Source organism: Vicugna pacos, chromosome 33 (genome assembly GCF_048564905.1).
Source record: "Vicugna pacos chromosome 33, VicPac4, whole genome shotgun sequence".
NCBI lineage: Eukaryota > Metazoa > Chordata > Mammalia > Artiodactyla > Camelidae > Vicugna > Vicugna pacos.
Genome location: NC_133019.1, coordinates 16822999 through 16839992, shown reverse-complemented (window position 1 = coordinate 16839992; position 16994 = coordinate 16822999). Strand labels below are relative to the sequence as shown.

The following is a 16994-nucleotide window of genomic DNA, read 5'->3' as shown; positions in this document are numbered from 1 at the left end:
TAAGCAGTTTAAGAAAAAAATCACAAATTTAGGGGGACTGCAAGGTTTTTTGAGTACTCAGGAAAAAAGTGACTTTACTAATGAAAAAAAGAACCTGGTTGTAAGGCTATACTGCAAGAAATAGCTGATTAAAAACTGAGGCTATAAAACATAAAGATGCTTGGGAGATATTTACCTGATTACAGTCTTTTCTCTGTTGCTTTATCCATTTCTAAATCATCCTTGGTTAGTCTTAGAAAATTACATTAGTAAACAGTTAAGGAACATAGAGGTATGAATGTTAAGATCCCAAACCATTCTTTCTTACGAGAAAACTTGTAAGTGTGGTCAAAAAGGGAACACGTATCTGGGGAAGGGTCAAGGGAGCCTAAGAGTTGCCAGCCAGATTTCAGAGTTTTTGTTTCCCAGTGCCATGGGGAAGATTGGTCCGGGTCTAGGAAAAAAGCATTTGCCACTTCCTTTTAAATGACCACTTGTCACTTTAAAACCCTGTAGTGCGTTAGCCACCATGTCCAAGTAATAGCTTTGGCCGCAGGACAGTTTTTATGGAATAACCGTCCCCTCCCCCAAGCAAACAAAGATCTGAGTCACCCAAGTTTCCCTCTCCAAATAAAGGGCCTCGCAGCGCCTTCAGATCGGTTGCCATAAGAGGAAAGTTTCCTGTGTCTGGCCCAGGGATGTCCCACGTCACCCCTCACATACGAGAGCTTCTCCTGCTTCCAAGGGAAACAATAGCTCCGCGCAGTGTATTCCAGGTGAACGTCCTGCTGGCAACTCCGCATCTTACCCTGGCTGCTCCTGAGCAGCCATTCATAGGAGAAAACTGGATTGATCTCCACGGGGGACTAGTTAAGGTAATGAGGTAAATAATTGCCTCCTCGTTGGGGCTTTTCCCAGCCAGAAGAACTCACAACCACAGCTCCCCTCTGGGTGCTGTTTCTGCCCGCCATGAGGTGGCTTGCTTGGCAACTCGCAGGATGGCCAAGCTCTCACTCAGGAGCTGTGCTGAGCTCGTCCCTGCGGGATGGACACTGTGTGCTGCTGGAGGAGGGAGAATTCAGTGCACTAGTGCTCATTAACCCCTGCTGGAATTTGGGGCCTGCGAGTCATTTGTTATTCTATAATGGAAGGCTTTGGCTGTTTGCTGTTTGATTTTTTTTTTTCCACTCCTTTTTGTGATATGTCTGCCTTTAAAGAATTCTTTTTTTTTTCCATTCCTCAGGCACATAGAACCAACTAAAGACTAAATCAAACAGGCAGGTACTTAAATTATGAACATAAACGTATGTCTAGAGCCTTCCAATAGGTTCTGTGGTTGAAAATTAGAAGAATGCTGGCGACTGCTCTTTTTTCTTAGCTATGAGCCATGCAGTTTGTTTTTTGGGTTTTTTTTTAAATCTCATCTTCCCCCTCTTCATTTCCCTTATTAAAAAAAAAAACAACTGGCAGGCCTGAAGCTAATAGACCCTATTCATTTGGAAACCACTAAAAAATTGTTTATTGTAATAAAGATGACTCAGAGAAACCTGGGAGGCAGTGCCAGCTTGGGTCATAAAGGGCTTCTGTCTCTAAGCACTGGAGCTGACTTCCCAGCTACAGGTTGTCATTAGTAACAAATGTGCACATCTTGAATATTACGCGTAATTTCCGACTTGCCACAGGTCTCGAATCTTTTTTCCTGTGTGGATGTTCCTGATGTCTCAGCAGAGCAGCCACTAACGGTCTCCTCCCGCCTCCCTCTCACGCTGGTGTTTAGGTGAATGGCTGTCTGCTGGACCCTGTGCCCCCTGTCCTGGCGAGGAAGGGGTGCCAGTCGTTGCCTGGCAACGTGATGGAGACCTCCATTGATGAGGGCGTGGAGACAGAAGGAGACGCCGAGGAAGACCCCAGTCAGTCCTTCGACGCCTTCCAGTCCACACGCAGTGGGCAGAGACGGCACACTGTGTCGGAAGTGACCAATCAGCTGGTGGTGATGCCTGGTTCAGGTACAGTAGCCAGTAAGCGCCACGTTAAGTCTTCCCAGCGTCACCTCGTTCTCCAAGCTCCAAGAACTGGTAACAGTACCAACCAGTTCCCAGAATGCTGTCTGGGTCTTGTTCCCTCGTGGACCACATTCAGTGGGCTGGAAGATCAGACCTGGTCAACAGCCACAAAGATGGAGATGGATTATCTCTGAGATGGCTCCTCTAACTCCTAGGACCCATCTGAGGGCTGTGACACTCATCGGCTCTCTGGCTCTTTTTTTGAGTGGCAGAAATCTTACAGGTACAGGTTCTGGAGTGTTTTCCCCACTAAATTTGAAGCTGATTAAATTGCCATATAAGAAGTTTCTGGAAAGATGTTTTGGCTGGAGATGAAGGACGTTGTGGCTGTGCTGTATGCTTTGTATCCTATGTTCCAAGAATATGCTATTTGTTGGTGGTGATACGTGTTTTGTTTTGGTTTTTCTCTCTTAAAGGGAAAATTTTCTCTGTGGGTGACAACCCTTCCCTTGACAGTGTGGACTCTGAATATGACATGGGGTCTGTTCAGAGGGACCTGAATTTTCTGGAGGACAACCCTTCCCTCAAGGACATCATGTTAGCCAATCAGCCCTCACCCCGCATGACGTCTCCCTTCGTGAGCCTGAGACCTGCCAACCCAGCCATGCAGGCTCTGAGCTCCCAGAAACGAGAGGCTCACAATAGGTCTCCAGTGAGCTTCAGAGAGGGCCGCCGGGCGTCGGACACCTCCCTCACCCAAGGTGACTGCGGCTTTCTCTGCTGGCTCTCACAATTCTTAACGCTGCTAGGACTTGACGGGCTTTGCTGCCATGTGAGTTCACACGCGTGGTCACTGAAAGGCCTTGTGTTTTATTTAAACATTGTTCTTTCTCTCAGGAATTGTAGCATTCAGACAGCATCTTCAGAATCTGGCTAGAACCAAAGGAATCCTAGAGTTGAACAAAGTGCAGTTGCTTTACGAGCAGATGGGATCCGAGGCCGACCCTAACTTGGCCTCACCTGCTCCTCAGCTCCAAGCCCTTGCCAGCAGCTGCCCTCAGGTGGGTACCCCGGCCCTGGCCTCAGGGGCTCTGTGAGTACGTGGCAGGGCTTTGTCCTGAAGATGCATCATTTCACTCAGAGGATTTACTGCAGTCCTGGAGCAGACAAACGCTTTTGGAAAGCCCGCAGCCTGAAAGCTTCCCCTCTTGCTGCCCTCTGCCGCTGACAGGCCGGGTTAGGCCCGCCCACGCAGGCCCAGGCGATCTGCACCACGTGGAGGTCTAGACACTGGCCAGCTCTGCTCGGTTCACAGGACGGACTGAACGTGAACTCCCTCCCCCTCACGTGCACACACACACACACACACACACACACAGAGAAGTTAAGAATAAGAAACTTGACACAAAATGAGAAGCTTGTTGCCGCTGTTTTTGATGTGATATCACATCATTAAATCTTATTAAATGAATTATTGATGCTAAAAATACAAAATATTGCTGTCTATCTAATAAGTTTCATTTGAGTCCGTTTCCAGTGCATCACGGACTTTGATGCCACATGAAGGTAATAACGTTCTGGTGACAGAAAGGGCCTTTGCTCCAGTACTGACTAGGTAATCGTTCACCACAGGAAATGCATGTGTACACGTTCTGCAAAGTGGTTAACCCTCAGCCTACCTACTGGCTATGTGAAGAGCTCTGAGTACTCCGTCTTAGCAGAGCTGGAGTTCCTCTTGGACGTTCACCCATGTGTTTCAACTAAGAATTGAAACTTTCTCCCCTAATGGACAATTGAAAATGTGTTCACCCCTTCTCCTCAGGAGGAAGTTTCTCAGCAGCAGAAAAGCATCTCTGCGCTACCCAGCAGCCCACACCCTCAGCTCTGCCAGCGGCCCGGCCTGGAGGCCCAGTTCCTGCAGCACCGACTCCAGGTGAGAGCGCCCCGCCCCCCCCCCCCCGCGTCCTCCCCCCCCCCCCCGCCTCGCTTTGTGGCACCAGCTCACTGCGCTCATCCAAGGTCTGCCTTTCTGCACAGCAGCAGCCTGTTGGGCTCGGTATTTTTTTTAGGATAGCTGCTTAATTCTTAATTCCTGATAGGCAGGTAGGTCTGGAAACATGTTCAGACTTAGCCACATGCTCTGTGCTGGCAGCGGAAAAAGGTTTGTCCTCAGAGCCCAGGAAAGGGTACTGCCACTGAGCGGGAGGAAAGGGAACAGCGGCTTCTTTGCTTCTGATGGTGTACATCTCGGTGAATAATAAATAAAATGAAAATCTCAGTCAGGAAGAATGTACTATCAACTCTCGCTCGGTGCCTGAAAATCCTTAAAAACAAATACAACATAGATCCCATAAAGAATGGATTGTTCATTCAACAAGTGCGGTGGCCTCTGCTATACATTTAATTCCACTTCCTCATTGTTTTTAGTCTCCATGAACCTCCCAGTCCTAGAAGACTTTTAGAAATGGAGAACTGACCTAGGTTAGACCCAAGAGAGCCCAGGCTTGCTGACTCGATACTGTTGGGCAAAAGGCTTTGCCAGAGTCTCAGTGAGCAAGTGGCATTCTCTTCACTCTGTGGCTCACGTGGCTTCAAACTCCAGGCAGAAGTTCAGTCTAATGACTGCGTCCTGGATGACACATGTCATGCTTGTATTTTTTCTGCTCTTCCAGAAGCCCAGCCTTCTATCAAAAGCCCAGAACACCTGCCAGCTTTATTGTAAAGAACCACCACGGAGCCTTGAACAGCAGCTGCAGGAACACAGGTGAGAGACGGCCTTGAGCCACAGAAGTCACTCTCTTTGTGGCAACGTAAGCCGGGTAGGTTGTCCTTTTCCCTACAATTTGCCTCTACCAGGAACACAGGTTTCAGTATGCTGGTGTGCATGTTCCACTGTCCGTGGAGTACGGGCCTGTCAGGGGACAGCAGCCCTAAATGTGCTTTGTTCTCCTTTTCTTCCAGTGTTTCCCCTTTGGGTTATGAATAGACCTAAGCTTTCAGAATCCCCGACCTAATGCGGTTTAAGTGGGTTATACTGGAGAGAAGGCGTCCATCCTCCCCTGCAGTAACTCGTGCCCTCAGGCCTCACTAGTAGAAGCATCTTGGCCAAGATAGAATTACCCTAATCCATCAACCTGCAGACACTCACAGAGGCCAAGGTGTCACCCCCGCTTCGAAACACTCCGGACGGGAAATCAGCCTCTCGCTCTGTAGGGAGGAGAAACGCAAGAGTCTTAGAGAAAAAGAACTCCTGTCCACTGGGGCACTGAGGGATCAGCCAGAACCGGGGAACAAAAAGTAAGATTGTGTTTAAGAAACCAAACACAGTTGGCTCCTACCCCTGTTCTTTTTTTTTTTTTTTCCTTCCCTCCTGCCGTGGGAAGCGGAGAAGTGGGGGGACTGACGCTAATGACTGGTACTGGATTTACGTTAGAATTGGCATCACTGAAGAAGATTTAAAATTCTTTCTTTTGGTGTTGCCGACTTAGACTCCAGCAGAAGCGGCTCCTCCTGCAGAAACAGTCTCAGCTGCAGGCATACTTTAATCAGATGCAGATAGCAGAGAGCTCGTACCCACAGCCCGGCCAGCAGCGGCCCCTCCCCGGGCGGGAGCCGCCCCCGCCGGCCCAGCCGCCCGCGCCGTTCAGCCGGACGCAGCCCCTGAGCCCCGTGCTGGAGCCCGCTGGCCTGGAGCCCGCTGCCGGAGGGATGCAGTACAGCCCCTTCCTCGGTCAGTACCAGGAGATGCGGCTGCAGCCCCTGCCGTCCCCGCCGGGTCCGCGGGCCGCCCCTCCGCTGCCGCCCCCGCCGCCCCCGCCGCCGCCGCCGCCGCCGCCCCCGCAGTCGGGAGCCGCCCCCGCGCCCCTGCGGTTCTCCTATCAGACTTGCGAGCTGCCGGGCGCCGCCTCCCCGGCGTCGGACTACCCCACGCCCTGCTCGTACCCCATGGATGGAGACCCGCAGAGCGGCCTCGCAGCGCCGGACTGCCCCCAGAGCTCAGGACTGCAGGAAGCGCCCTCCAGCTGCGGCCCTCTAGCCCTCCCGGAGTTCCCCGGACTCTTCGATTGTGAAATGCTGGAGGCCGTGGACCCACAGCACAGCGGCTACGTCCTGGTAAATTAATCTCGGCGCAGGAAGTGAAGCGGGTAAAGTGAAGACCGCGTGTGTATTTCTGTTTTTATTCCAGCCTTTTCAATGTAACGCTTATTTTCCTGCCCTCTCCCCAGTGGGGTAAAAATCAAGTCGCCCAGCCGGAATTGGAGGGCCCGGCCGGGGGGATGAGGCTCCCCCCGGCTCTGTCCCACCACGGTTTCCGTGGCCCGTGCTGGAACAGTTGAAGGCTGAAGCTCGTGCCCTTAGGTCAGGTGGAGCAGGCGCTCGTCAGAGGCACCAGCAAATGTTTCTGTAAGAAGACATCCAGCCCTAGGTTTTATGCAAAACTCCACCAATTTATTATCGAGGGAAATCTTGGTGAAAGCAAGAAAAAGAAAGTGTGCCATTACATATAGGCAAAAAAAAAAAGGCAATATAATATTTTTCACTGAAGCCAAGAACAGCATGTTGCTTAAAGGCAAATCAAGAATACGTATTAAAGTTGATGCACAGGAAATAAAGGAAAGTTGTACTTTGCCACTGAGTCATAAGTTCTAAGCTGCTGATACAAGTTGTCCCCAAGACCATTGCAAAGGGGTAGAGCGTGAGCCTTGTTTCAGGGGCCACTAAGGAACAGCTGGTACTGACCCCTGAGACTGGCGGTCGCCTCCATCTGAGAACAGGTGACACACCTCTTCAGCAGGTGCCCTGGGTTACAGTGTGTCCTCAGGGCCCCAGAGATGTCACCTGTGGAACCAAGGGACGGACTGCAGTGGAGACCAAGGGCAGGAGACTCGAGAAACCATCAGGAGCGCAGCCCTGGACCAGCGAAGACGGGCTTTTCCTGCAATCTTCTGTGGAGACTTCTAGTTTGGGGCAGTTGGTCTTTAGAGGACCTGGCGTCTCTTTTAAAATGTAATAACTACTTGGACTTTACACTAGATGTGGCTAGTCGTTTATCGAGCTTTGTATATTTGAACAGTTTCATATAGGGCTTAGGAATTTTAAGGACAAGAGAAACGAACTTCTATCATCCATGTGAAGTGGTTAGTGCTGTGCCTTTTCCCCCCAGATCATGCTTTAATTATTTCTTTTCTGTAGAAACCAAGTTTCCCACTTATGTCAATGCTAAATCCAAAGTCACTTCAGAGTTTGTTTTCCACCATGTGGGAATCACATCCTTAATTTCCTTAGGTTTTGACTTGTAATGAAATGTTCAAGTATTAACAGCAATATTCAAAAGACCACAGATGTGTTAACCATTTAAAGCAGGTCATCTGCCAAGCACGTGATATGACCAGTAAAACTGAGACCCTTACAGCTCAGTCGTCAGAGTAAGTGAAAAATAGATGCTACAGCTAGTGAACTGTCGGCCTAGAGGCAATGAGTATTCTGTCATTCGGACAGTAACATCCAAGTGTTACAAATTCAGTATTATTTACAAAGAGGACCGTTTCTGTCCTTTAGAATGGTGTGTCCTATCAGATGAACGCATTAAGCACAAAGCATCTTCCTTAAAGCACAAAGAAGAGAGAGACTACACTGATGCTGCATCTAGAACACCTTTAAGTTGCCTTTCCTCTTTGTAGTACGTGTCCAGGCAGATGAGGAGAAGCGTGGAAGGTCTGAGGAGCTCTGTTCTGGCCCCTCTTGGCGCCAGGACGCTCCGCAGAGGCACTGCGCTTGGGGTCGGGCTCTGGGTGTGAGCGACAGTGGTGCGGAGGATGAGTGTTTTGTGACTTGACAACATGCAGTGAAAAATCCAGGAAGGAAGTGGGTTCCTTCTACGGATTGTTTAATCCTCCTCGTGCTTAAGATTGATGATTCCGTGAAATAGACATCATTTCATTTAAGAGATCCTCTCATTAAGACCTCTAACCTTAGAGCTATAAAGCAGGGCTTGATTTGTTTAAACTGAAGGATGTTTTCCCAAAATAGTCTACAGAAGCGCTGTAATATTTATGAAATTAAAATGCCTTCCAGATCGAAAACGGGGGCGGCTCATTTCAGAGTCGCAAGAGTGGCACTTACAGATGGGCAGACACACCTGCCCCATGAGACAAGGCCATGAGCCGCTTAGCCCAGGACACCTGGGAGCTGCGGCAGGTCAGCTGGGCTGACAGACGAGAGGCAGCGGAGAGGCTGTTGGGAGGCTGAAGGCCCCAGAGGTAGACACCGGGGAGCGCGCGGCGGTGGCCAGGCCTGTCGGGAACTGACCGACAGCAGGGCGGAAGCCCCCGGGGAGAGCATGGCCCGTCCTGCTGGACTGTGTTGTAAGTACCTGTTTGCTTTTCTCATTTATTTCAAGCAGAAATCAATAAATTCCGTAACGATCTGTATTTGCTGAAAGCTAGGCTGGTGAGAGGGGACTGGTTCTGTCGGTCAGTGAGGCATTTTGCCAGCCCTGCCTGATCAGCCCCGTTGCTCTGTCCCCTCACTGGTGATCTGTGCGTGTCTCCTCTCTTCACTAATACTAAAGTAACACTAAGAACGCTTAGTACTCTTCTTTTTCTAAGAGGTACTTGGAGGTCATGACTTTCTTTCCAGTCTGTTTCACATTAGCAGCGTGAACACTACTGTATAATAACCATTAGCTTTATTGTCTTGTAAACCAGGCTCCTCTGAAGAGACTTCAGTGAGATGAACAAGAGGTAAAAATTTCATTCAGCAAAAAGTACAATATGTGTGGTACTTTATTTTTTGTTTGTGCTTTTTTTTTTTTAAATCCAGGGATATTAGTCTCTGCTTTGAGAAAAATGCACTAGTCCTACAATTTCCGGGTGGGCAAGTGTCTCTCTAGGATTTACACACAGCTGATATGCTGGTCCCTGTAAGGCAAATAGAGCCCGTTAGCTCAGCAGAGAGGGTGGATGTTCCATCTGAAAACTCCTGGGGAGCTGCACTGAACACCCCCTGATGCCCCGCCACCATCTCTGTCCCCCCCAGGCCAGCACTGCCCTCTTGCTGCCTTGGGAACAGACAGGGCGGCGGAAGGTTCTCCACACCAGCCACCCTCCAGTCTCCACTGATGGGAAACATCTGGGGCCCCCAGAGGAGGGCTAGGGGATGGGACTAAAGGACTCCTTTTCTGCACCAACTTTGCCTCCAAGGAAAGAGAAAATCAGAGTCCCTTTCTTCCCCAGAAATAAAGAACTTCTGCACTTGTGAGCTGTGTCCTGAGTCAGTTAAGTAGGACTGACAGGAGAACCTGGGGTCCAGGCTGAAGGCAGTCCTCGGCTCAGAGCAGTGGGGAGCCCTGTGCCTTGCCGGGGAGTGAGGAGACCACCCTGTGGGAATGTCACCCTCCAAGCCGACTCAAGGCTCCTGCAGAAGGGACTCATGGTGGCACTGGCCTCTCCCTCTCTGTCCCCACACTGTCATTAGGACCCGAAAGCGAGGATTCTCAGAGCAAAGAATTCTACCTAATTGTTAAGAGTCAGGAAGAGGGTGTATTCTCCGCTGGAGAGTGACGGGTGGCCAGCCAGGAGCTGAAGGCAGGTGGAGAGCAGAGGCCTCCGCTCTAGTGGGCCGGGGGTCCAGGGATATGGCAGTCAGAGCAGCCCGGCAGGGGTGGGCAGTTCACACGTGGACGTGATGAAATGCACAGTTTCCTTTGCAGGGTCCTCCCATCTCCAGGCAAGCCCCAGGTACTTAAATACTGGGTTCCGTGTTGAGGTCAGAATTTCCAGCTCTAGACTACATGTGAAGACCTGTGAGCAGCTTCACCTAAGCTCCCTGTTGGCTTACGGAAAACCACACTCCGGATAATCTTTCACATTCCTCCTCCTTGGAGACAATAAGTAGGGTCACTGGACAGCACGGGGCCCAGGAAACAGCTGCGGAGTCCCCGTGCCGGGGCTGACCTTGGCCGCGTCCCTACCCCTAACTGGGCTGCCTCTACCGCCGCCTCGGAAGCCACCCGAGCTGCTCGGTCCCTCTGTGCTGAGACATCAAAGTGAAAACTGGGGGACGGGTAGTAAGTTGGAGTCACGGAGAGGCAGGGGTCTTTGATCACTTTGTTGCTTCAGGAAATGTTTACAGAACTCATCCTGAGTGATGTGTGACAGACGAGAGTAACACCACCTGCCTCTCTAAACTGGACAAATCCAATTTTAACAAATTGATGGATCCCTTCTGACCAGTTCAGCAGTATGGTCCTCCCTGGCCTGTATCCCTGGCCTCACATGGCCCCCTCACACCTTTGTTTTACTGTTATTCCCCAGTAAGTTGCCCTGGCTGACTCCAGGAGACTCACAGCCGCCCCAGTTAGACCATCTTATGTCTACATCTCATCTGCGCAATTTTCAACACACTTGGCAGAACTGGGCACCTGCTGGTGCGTAGATGGAGAAACAGCCAGTGGTAGGTTTGGTGGTTCCTGCACAGATAATCAGCTTGTCTGTCCAAAAGGAGCAGTAGCTTCTCTTTGTGCATTAATTTTCCAAGAACTTTCACAAGTAATCTCTTCTAATCCTCCCAACAATACCATGAAGTCAGCTGAGCAGAGAGTCCTCATGTTCCACAGCCAAGGAAACCCAAGCTCCAGGAAGGTCACGTGACTTCTCCACGCACACAGGGCTCACGCGTGGCCGAGCCGGACAGGCTCTGGGGTTTCCTGGCTTCTTACTCCGCGCTCCTCCCTCTTCAGTAGCAGTTGACCCTTTTCATGAGCAAACAGCTGTATAAACAAAGCCCCCATCTTGGCCAAGCACTGACTGGATGTGACACTGTCCCCGAAACCTTATTCCCAGTTGACAGCTACCCAGCTTCGGGGTAAGAGGTGCCCTCCAGGTGACAACTGTAGTTGTCCCGGTGGCCCCGCATGAACAAGGCTAAGGGAGAGACAGACCCCACAGATCTTTCCAGTGTCCAGTTTACCACAGCAGCTTAGGTTCACATCAAAGATGTGTAGTTTCTCCAAGTTACACAATATCGTAATTTCCCACAGAAGTCTATGATGGCGGGACACACCCTTCCTTAACTGCCAATGGCTTTGGCTGCCGCTGCAGGCCAGCGACTCAACCTCAAGAAAGGGGGCTGCTCAGAGAATTATCAGGAACTCAGCCCAGTCCTGAGGGGGGGCATAAAGTTTCTTTACCATTAAGGCCCATCAAGCTGAAGTGTTACCAGACGCTCATAGGGTTAAAAAAATAACATCCTTTGATCGAATACTTTCGTCTTTTCAGAGGCAAAGTGGGTGGATAGGGAGGAGCTTTAAAAATAGAAGTACAAAATTACATCCCGGAAAAAAATGTGACCCCAGATTGGGAGAACGTTACATTAGCAAATGCAGATAACTGGGACTTGCCACTGGCTGTGTGATGCCTATCTGTTCATGATTTGCTCAATCAAGGAAATTCATGTGGTGATGCCTTCCCACTACTGATGGTGAAAGAAACCTGCCTCCACCGAAATCTCTGAAGGGAAAAGAACCAGAAAAGGAGGTTTGCTTCTCTTCAGGGACTACAGTTTAGGAAACAAAAGTGATACAGAAATATTTGCACTTTGTAGAAAGGGCAAGATTATTTGCTTATTTCTGAAGGGAGGAGGGTGGTCTCTGCTGGATATCTGGTTTGTGAAAGAGTTACTTTTGATAAAGTTAATCTAATTGTAGTTATTTTTCCTGTGTGCTTTTTTTTTTCAATTACCAAGAAAAACTGGTGAGTTCAATAGCTTTGGTATTTTGAGTGCAAATCATAATAGCTCCAATGTGAAAAAATCAAAATGTAACCTGTCACTCAATGTTAGAAAATTGCCTAAAATGCAGTTTAATAAAATGATCTTTGTATCAAACGGTAATTTAAATGGGGTAATTTTCTGCAAGGAAAATGTACTGTTTTTACATTTCCAACCCTCTTGAACTAAAATAAAAACAACTTGTTTTCTAAAAGCCTGGGTGATGTGAATGTCAGGCGGCGGATGGGGCCTCTCCCTCGTCGGGCCTCGGGTGGAATTTTGAAACTATGGAAGGTGGCTGTGTTCCCTGAGCTCTGGGGCTCATTTCAGGCTCCAGAAAAGGACAGTGGATAATATGTTCTCATTGACGTCAGCAGGGTAAATAATACCTTGCTCTGAAACCGCCCGAGCACACGGGAGCTGCAGATCGCTGACGGAAGCAGCGCTGACCGCGGCTTGCACACGGGCAGGGCCCGGGCTGCGAGCACGTGGCCGGGCGCCCCGGGGTTACAGGGGGAGTCGGGCAAGGAAGGGCCTCCGCAGCAGCAGGAGGAGGAGGGCAGGCGGGCACCTGGGGCTCCCTGACCACAGCTGCAGGGCAAGGGGTGTGAATGGGGGCGGCCATCAAGACACTGGCACTTATTCACGATGGCACCTCCTCTCTGGGGCCTGCAAAAGGCTTCACGGCGCACATGCGCACAATCTAGCCCCACCCGGGGAAAGGCACCAGCCCGGTGCCCTCGGGTGCCGGAGAAGCCGTTTCCTGAGGCATTTGGGGTCACGCTCATACCTTCAGGACTTGTTTTAGTGCCAGACCCTGAGTGAAAGGGCAGCATTAAATCCTACTTTCTGGCAGCAAGTTGAACGAAGATTTGGTTTCACTCAAACCATTCCAGTTGAGCCCATGCTATATAACTGAGTTCCCAAACTGGGACCATCTGCTGGCTGCGGGCGGGGGTGGAAGGCCTGGAAGGCACAGCCAAGGGCAAGAAGAGAGCAGAGCCTTCCCCGTCGACTTGTCCTGCTGCCCCAGAACCAACTACGGGCGCTCAGTCCTGCCCCAGGACGGCTACTATCTCTGCTCGGCTACCCAAGAATTCAGTAAAGCTGTTTCAATTGCTTTTTTTTTTTTTTTTAAAGGAAGGCCCTCAATTTCACTAATGATGTTTTGCAAACTTTCCCCTTTCCCACCAAATTTCTCCATCATTTTTATATTGTATTGCCAAAAACAACCCCAGTGTCCAGGGTACAGGCAAAAATAACAGACCTGCCAGCTGAGACTGGCCAGAACTTTAGCAGCCAGTCAAGCCCTTGACCTTCACGATCTCCAGAACGTGCTTCAGTTCGGTGCCCTTCGTGAGCCATAGGCCTGGCACAGGGTGGAGGAGCAGAATGGGGCAAGGGCGACCTGAGCTCTAGCCCTGGGGCCTCCGCCCGGCGGCGCTGGGAACTAGAATTGCCAACAGCACCCACACTTCCAAAGCGATGCCGCGTCTGCAGTGGCTCTCACCGGGGCCCACCTCCATCACCACAAGTCAGGGCCCTGCCCAAGGCTCTGTTCTCAGCCATCTGCATCTTTCTACCCAACTAGTTCTTAAATTGGGGTTGCACAGATCCCTCTGACATGCTGATAAAAGCTTTGGATCCTCTTCCAAGGAAACACATACACAGACATACAACTTTGGACGGGTAATTTCAGGGGGAGGGGTTGGTTCCCGGCACCCCCTAAGGCCCATTTATGCGGTTAGAGGGGCTTCTAACCCCTGATTTAGAGCATTAGGTTCTCCATCTGCAACCCCTTACGTTCTCCAGTCACAGTTGTTGTAGGGCTCTCCCGGTTGAGTGTTCCCATCCCTCCCTGGGTGCATCCAGGTAAGGAGGGAGCCCTCTGCTCCACCCACAGGCCCAGGGCACCGTGGGAGGAAGTTCTGGGCTGTGAGCACTAAATCCTGGGTGCCCCACAGTGACAAAATAAATGTCACCTGCACAGGCTACAGCTGTTCTGCCCTTCTCATTTGGGCCCCAGCCAATGATGTCACTTCAAAGAAACGACAAGGCTGAGCAGCCCTGCTGGGATGGAACACTGCGCATGGCTCAGCCTTAGCAGTGTCCCTTGGGAGACAGATGTGGGTCTTGACTGAAGTGAAGGAACTGGACCCTCATCTCAGACACCAGCTGTCACTGGCATACTTGCTCCCACCCAGGCATGAAGCCATGACTACAATCACTGAGGCCAAACCTGAAAGCCAGATCAGGCAGTCGGCAGCTTGCTGTGTGCCTCCAGCCATTCAACTAAGGAGCCTTCCTGCTACAGATGTCCTGACCCACCAATGCAGCTGAATTCCTCTGGACTGATAGCTGCAAATACCCCGAGGGAGCGTGGATACCTCTCTTTGTATACATTTCTAGGGGATCTTCCTAGGCACACTGACTGAGAGCTGGTCTGAAGCCCTGGCGAAGCAGGTGCAGGGCTGAGCCACAAAGCAAGGAGCCCAGATGCAGGGAGGGAGACACTGCACCAGGGGCAGCAGACGCCCCCTTCAGCTGAGCCCCTAAGAGCAGGCTGTGCAGACAGCTCAGAACGTCTGGGCCCTGAAGAAAGAGGCACTGGGGATCTGGCCTCTCAAAGGGAAAAGTGAGTGGCTCTGCCCATCGGGCAGATCTGAGAGCTTCTGACTCAGTCTCCTCACTCCCCAGAGGAAGGAATAATGGGCCTGAGATGCCAAAAGGGGCCTCAGAACCCTGACTCGTAAATCCATTGACCAGGCCAGGACCACCCGCACAGTTAGGGAGTGGGACGCGACCTGAAGCAAATCCCCCAAGGCCTTTCCTAGAAGCATGCAGGGACTCTTCCGTCTGGGCCCACAGGAACTGCCCTCTGGTCACTAAAGAAGCCCAAATGTTTAGCAAGATTCCTGTGCCAGCAAAGAGAGGGCCAAAGGGCAAGCAGGCAGTTAGAGGCCCCAGAGACAAAAGGGCTGGGCAAGGAGGGCTTGGCCAGAAGCAAGTCTGGAGCCCTGCTCCCCATGCCCACTCCCCCGGGAGCAGCCACCCAGGCCAGAAAGGTCCTCTGGGCAGGGTGGAGCCGACCCTTCTCTGCCAGGGACAGCCTGGAGGCAGCAGGGAACCTCTGGCCAAGTCCTCGGCCCCTGGCACTACTCCCAGCCCTGCCACCACCCTGGGCAAATCACTGCAAAGGCTCATTATCCCCAGTGGTAACTTGTTAGACTAGCTGACTTAACTAAGGCTTCACTGTGAGCCTTTTACGAATGCAGCCTGGCCTAGCCCTGCCCTCTAACAAGAGTCCCCAGGAGACTCCCCAGAAAACTTTGGCGCCTATGAAATCTCTTCACAGATTTCAGGGGGGCTGCCCTATTCTGAGCACCTGCTTCAGGTTCAGAACCAAGAATTTTGCCAGGGATTTCTTCATTTTCATTGATGAGTTCTGGGCAGCACCAGCCATGGGTACCACAGATAAGAGAACAATCATGAGAATCCACGTCCCACCTAGGGGACCTTTTTCATTCATCTCCAACTTTTAGGCCAAGCTCCAGGGTGAAGGGCTGGAGGGCCAGGAGTCTTCCTCTGCAGAGACAGCTGCTCCGTCCCCATGGTGGGGAAGGTGCCCAGAGGCAGAGCCTGAGGATGCTGCTCCACCTGGCTGGGAGCAGTCTGCTGCTGACCTCCCCTCAGCTGGACTGGACTCAGGCTTTCTCCAGTCTTTCTGGATCCCAGAGAGCTAATCCTTCAGCCCTGAGGTCAGCCCTTAAGGAGCTCTTACCCTTCAGCATCCACAGCCAAGCTCCTTAGATTTGTCCTGGAGACCCTCAGCCCCGCTAGCCTGCTCTCACAGGGACAAAGATAAGACAAGCAGCCCCTCCTCCCCCAGAACCCTGGCTCCGGGGGGAGCCGAGGTTTCGGAGCCGAGATCGGCCCCAGCTCTGGCTAGATGGAACTGCCTGGATCGCCAGCAAGTGCTGGTTTAGACCCTGGAGGAAAGACAGAAGCCAGAAGGCAGAGGCCAGAGATCCTAGGAGTCCAAAGTTTGGGGCGAATAAGGAAAACTGAGAAAACCAGTAGTCAAAACAAGGGTAGAAGGAGCATGGGGTGCAGAAGGTGGGATCTCAGCAGAGACCCGGGGCGCAGGGGCCAGGCTCTGGCCAGTGCTGTGCAGGACAGACTGTCAGGACAGAGAAGAGGAAGAGGAGGGTACGTTCGGTGCGACGGAGCCTGCAACCAGTATGTATGATGCTTCACTTGATTCCAGTCTCTCAACCTGGGCTCGGCATGGAGACTGGCCGCCCCTCACAGCTGCTCCTTCCTGCAATAACAAGACTGACATCACTGTTGTCAGGGAAATGGTGTTTTGATTAAAATCATGTGACAGCTACTTTGTGATTCAATAAACAAATCCTCTGTTAACCCTAGCCTGACAGAGGCCGGACGGCAGCTCTGTGGTCAGAGAACAACCCCGGACAACATGGGGAGGGCAGTCCCGCCCGACCAGCGGGGGAAGACCGCCCGTCTGCCCCGCCAGCGAGGAGCGGCTGAGCTGACCCAGGGTCTGTGGGCACAGGAGGCTCCCCCGCAGGCCCTGCACGGGGACACAGGTGACATCCAGAGCACAGACTGCTCCGCAAACACCAAAGGCCAGTCCCGGAGGAACCAAGCAGGTGCCCTTCACCAAAAGAAACTGGCCCTCACCACAACCTTGGGGCCATTCTCTCTTGGACCAAGTGGTAGGCCCGAGCCCTGGGATGTTGAATGGCTCCTGCAGGACCCAGAGGCCAGTGGCAAGAGGCGGTTCCCAGGGCTCCCAGCAGGTAGCGTCCACTCTGACCCAGGACGGGCAGATGGGCAGATTTACTATGCACCACAGACAGTGAGTGAGGGGTTAAGAACAATTTCTGGTTTGCAAGTGGATGACTTCCTGGATCACTCACTTGGCTGCTGGCCCCTGACATGCAGGGCTCTGCCTGGCAACAGCCAATTCCCTTTCCATCTCCCCCTCGAGTCATTTTCCTTAAGTGAAACGAATGCAGGGAAGGCTCCCTGAGTCACGGGGCAGGGGATTTTTCTGGGTTAAATGATCTGCAGCCTCAGGGGCCTCCGGTGCTGGAAAAGACCCCCAGGTAGACACGACAGGGTTCGGGGGAGGTTCTTGGCCACCTGAAAAGCAGAGCCACCAGCACCTACCACACAGGGCTGTTGCAAGGATTAAGTGAGATTTTGCCAAGTGCCTGA

The 16994-nt window shown here is 51.7% G+C and overlaps 2 protein-coding genes and 1 long non-coding RNA gene across 7 annotated transcripts in view; 1 reads left to right on the top strand and 2 right to left on the bottom strand.

The window, feature by feature from the left end:
- Positions 1-8770, top strand: part of SIK2 (salt inducible kinase 2) — a 109482-nt gene extending 100712 nt beyond the window's left edge. Inside the window, exons 10-15 of one of the 3 annotated variants that reach the window (XM_072954004.1) lie at positions 1757-1985; positions 2459-2743; positions 2880-3043; positions 3805-3915; positions 4655-4746; positions 8690-8770. In XM_072954004.1, coding sequence (XP_072810105.1) covers positions 1757-1985; positions 2459-2743; positions 2880-3043; positions 3805-3915; positions 4655-4746; positions 8690-8699 — 891 coding nt within the window. In that variant the 3' untranslated portion in view covers positions 8700-8770. Of the gene's footprint in view, positions 1-1756; positions 1986-2458; positions 2744-2879; positions 3044-3804; positions 3916-4654; positions 4747-4943; positions 6473-8689 lie in introns of those variants that run through there. The other 2 variants (XM_072954002.1, XM_072954003.1) reach the window with 2 other exon arrangements.
- LOC140691153 (uncharacterized) lies at positions 4329-6084 on the bottom strand. The gene is made up of 2 exons (XR_012066660.1): positions 5925-6084; positions 4329-5189 (listed from the first exon to the last, which is right to left on the bottom strand). It is a non-coding gene; the product is annotated as an uncharacterized lncRNA (long non-coding RNA).
- Positions 8750-16994, bottom strand: part of PPP2R1B (protein phosphatase 2 scaffold subunit Abeta) — a 35116-nt gene continuing 26871 nt past the window's right edge. The window contains exon 16 of one of the 3 annotated variants that reach the window (XM_072954006.1): positions 8750-8902. In XM_072954006.1, the coding sequence (XP_072810107.1) occupies positions 8810-8902 (93 nt within the window). In that variant the 3' untranslated portion in view covers positions 8750-8809. Of the gene's footprint in view, positions 10037-15918; positions 16072-16994 lie in introns of those variants that run through there. The other 2 variants (XM_072954008.1, XM_072954005.1) reach the window with 2 other exon arrangements.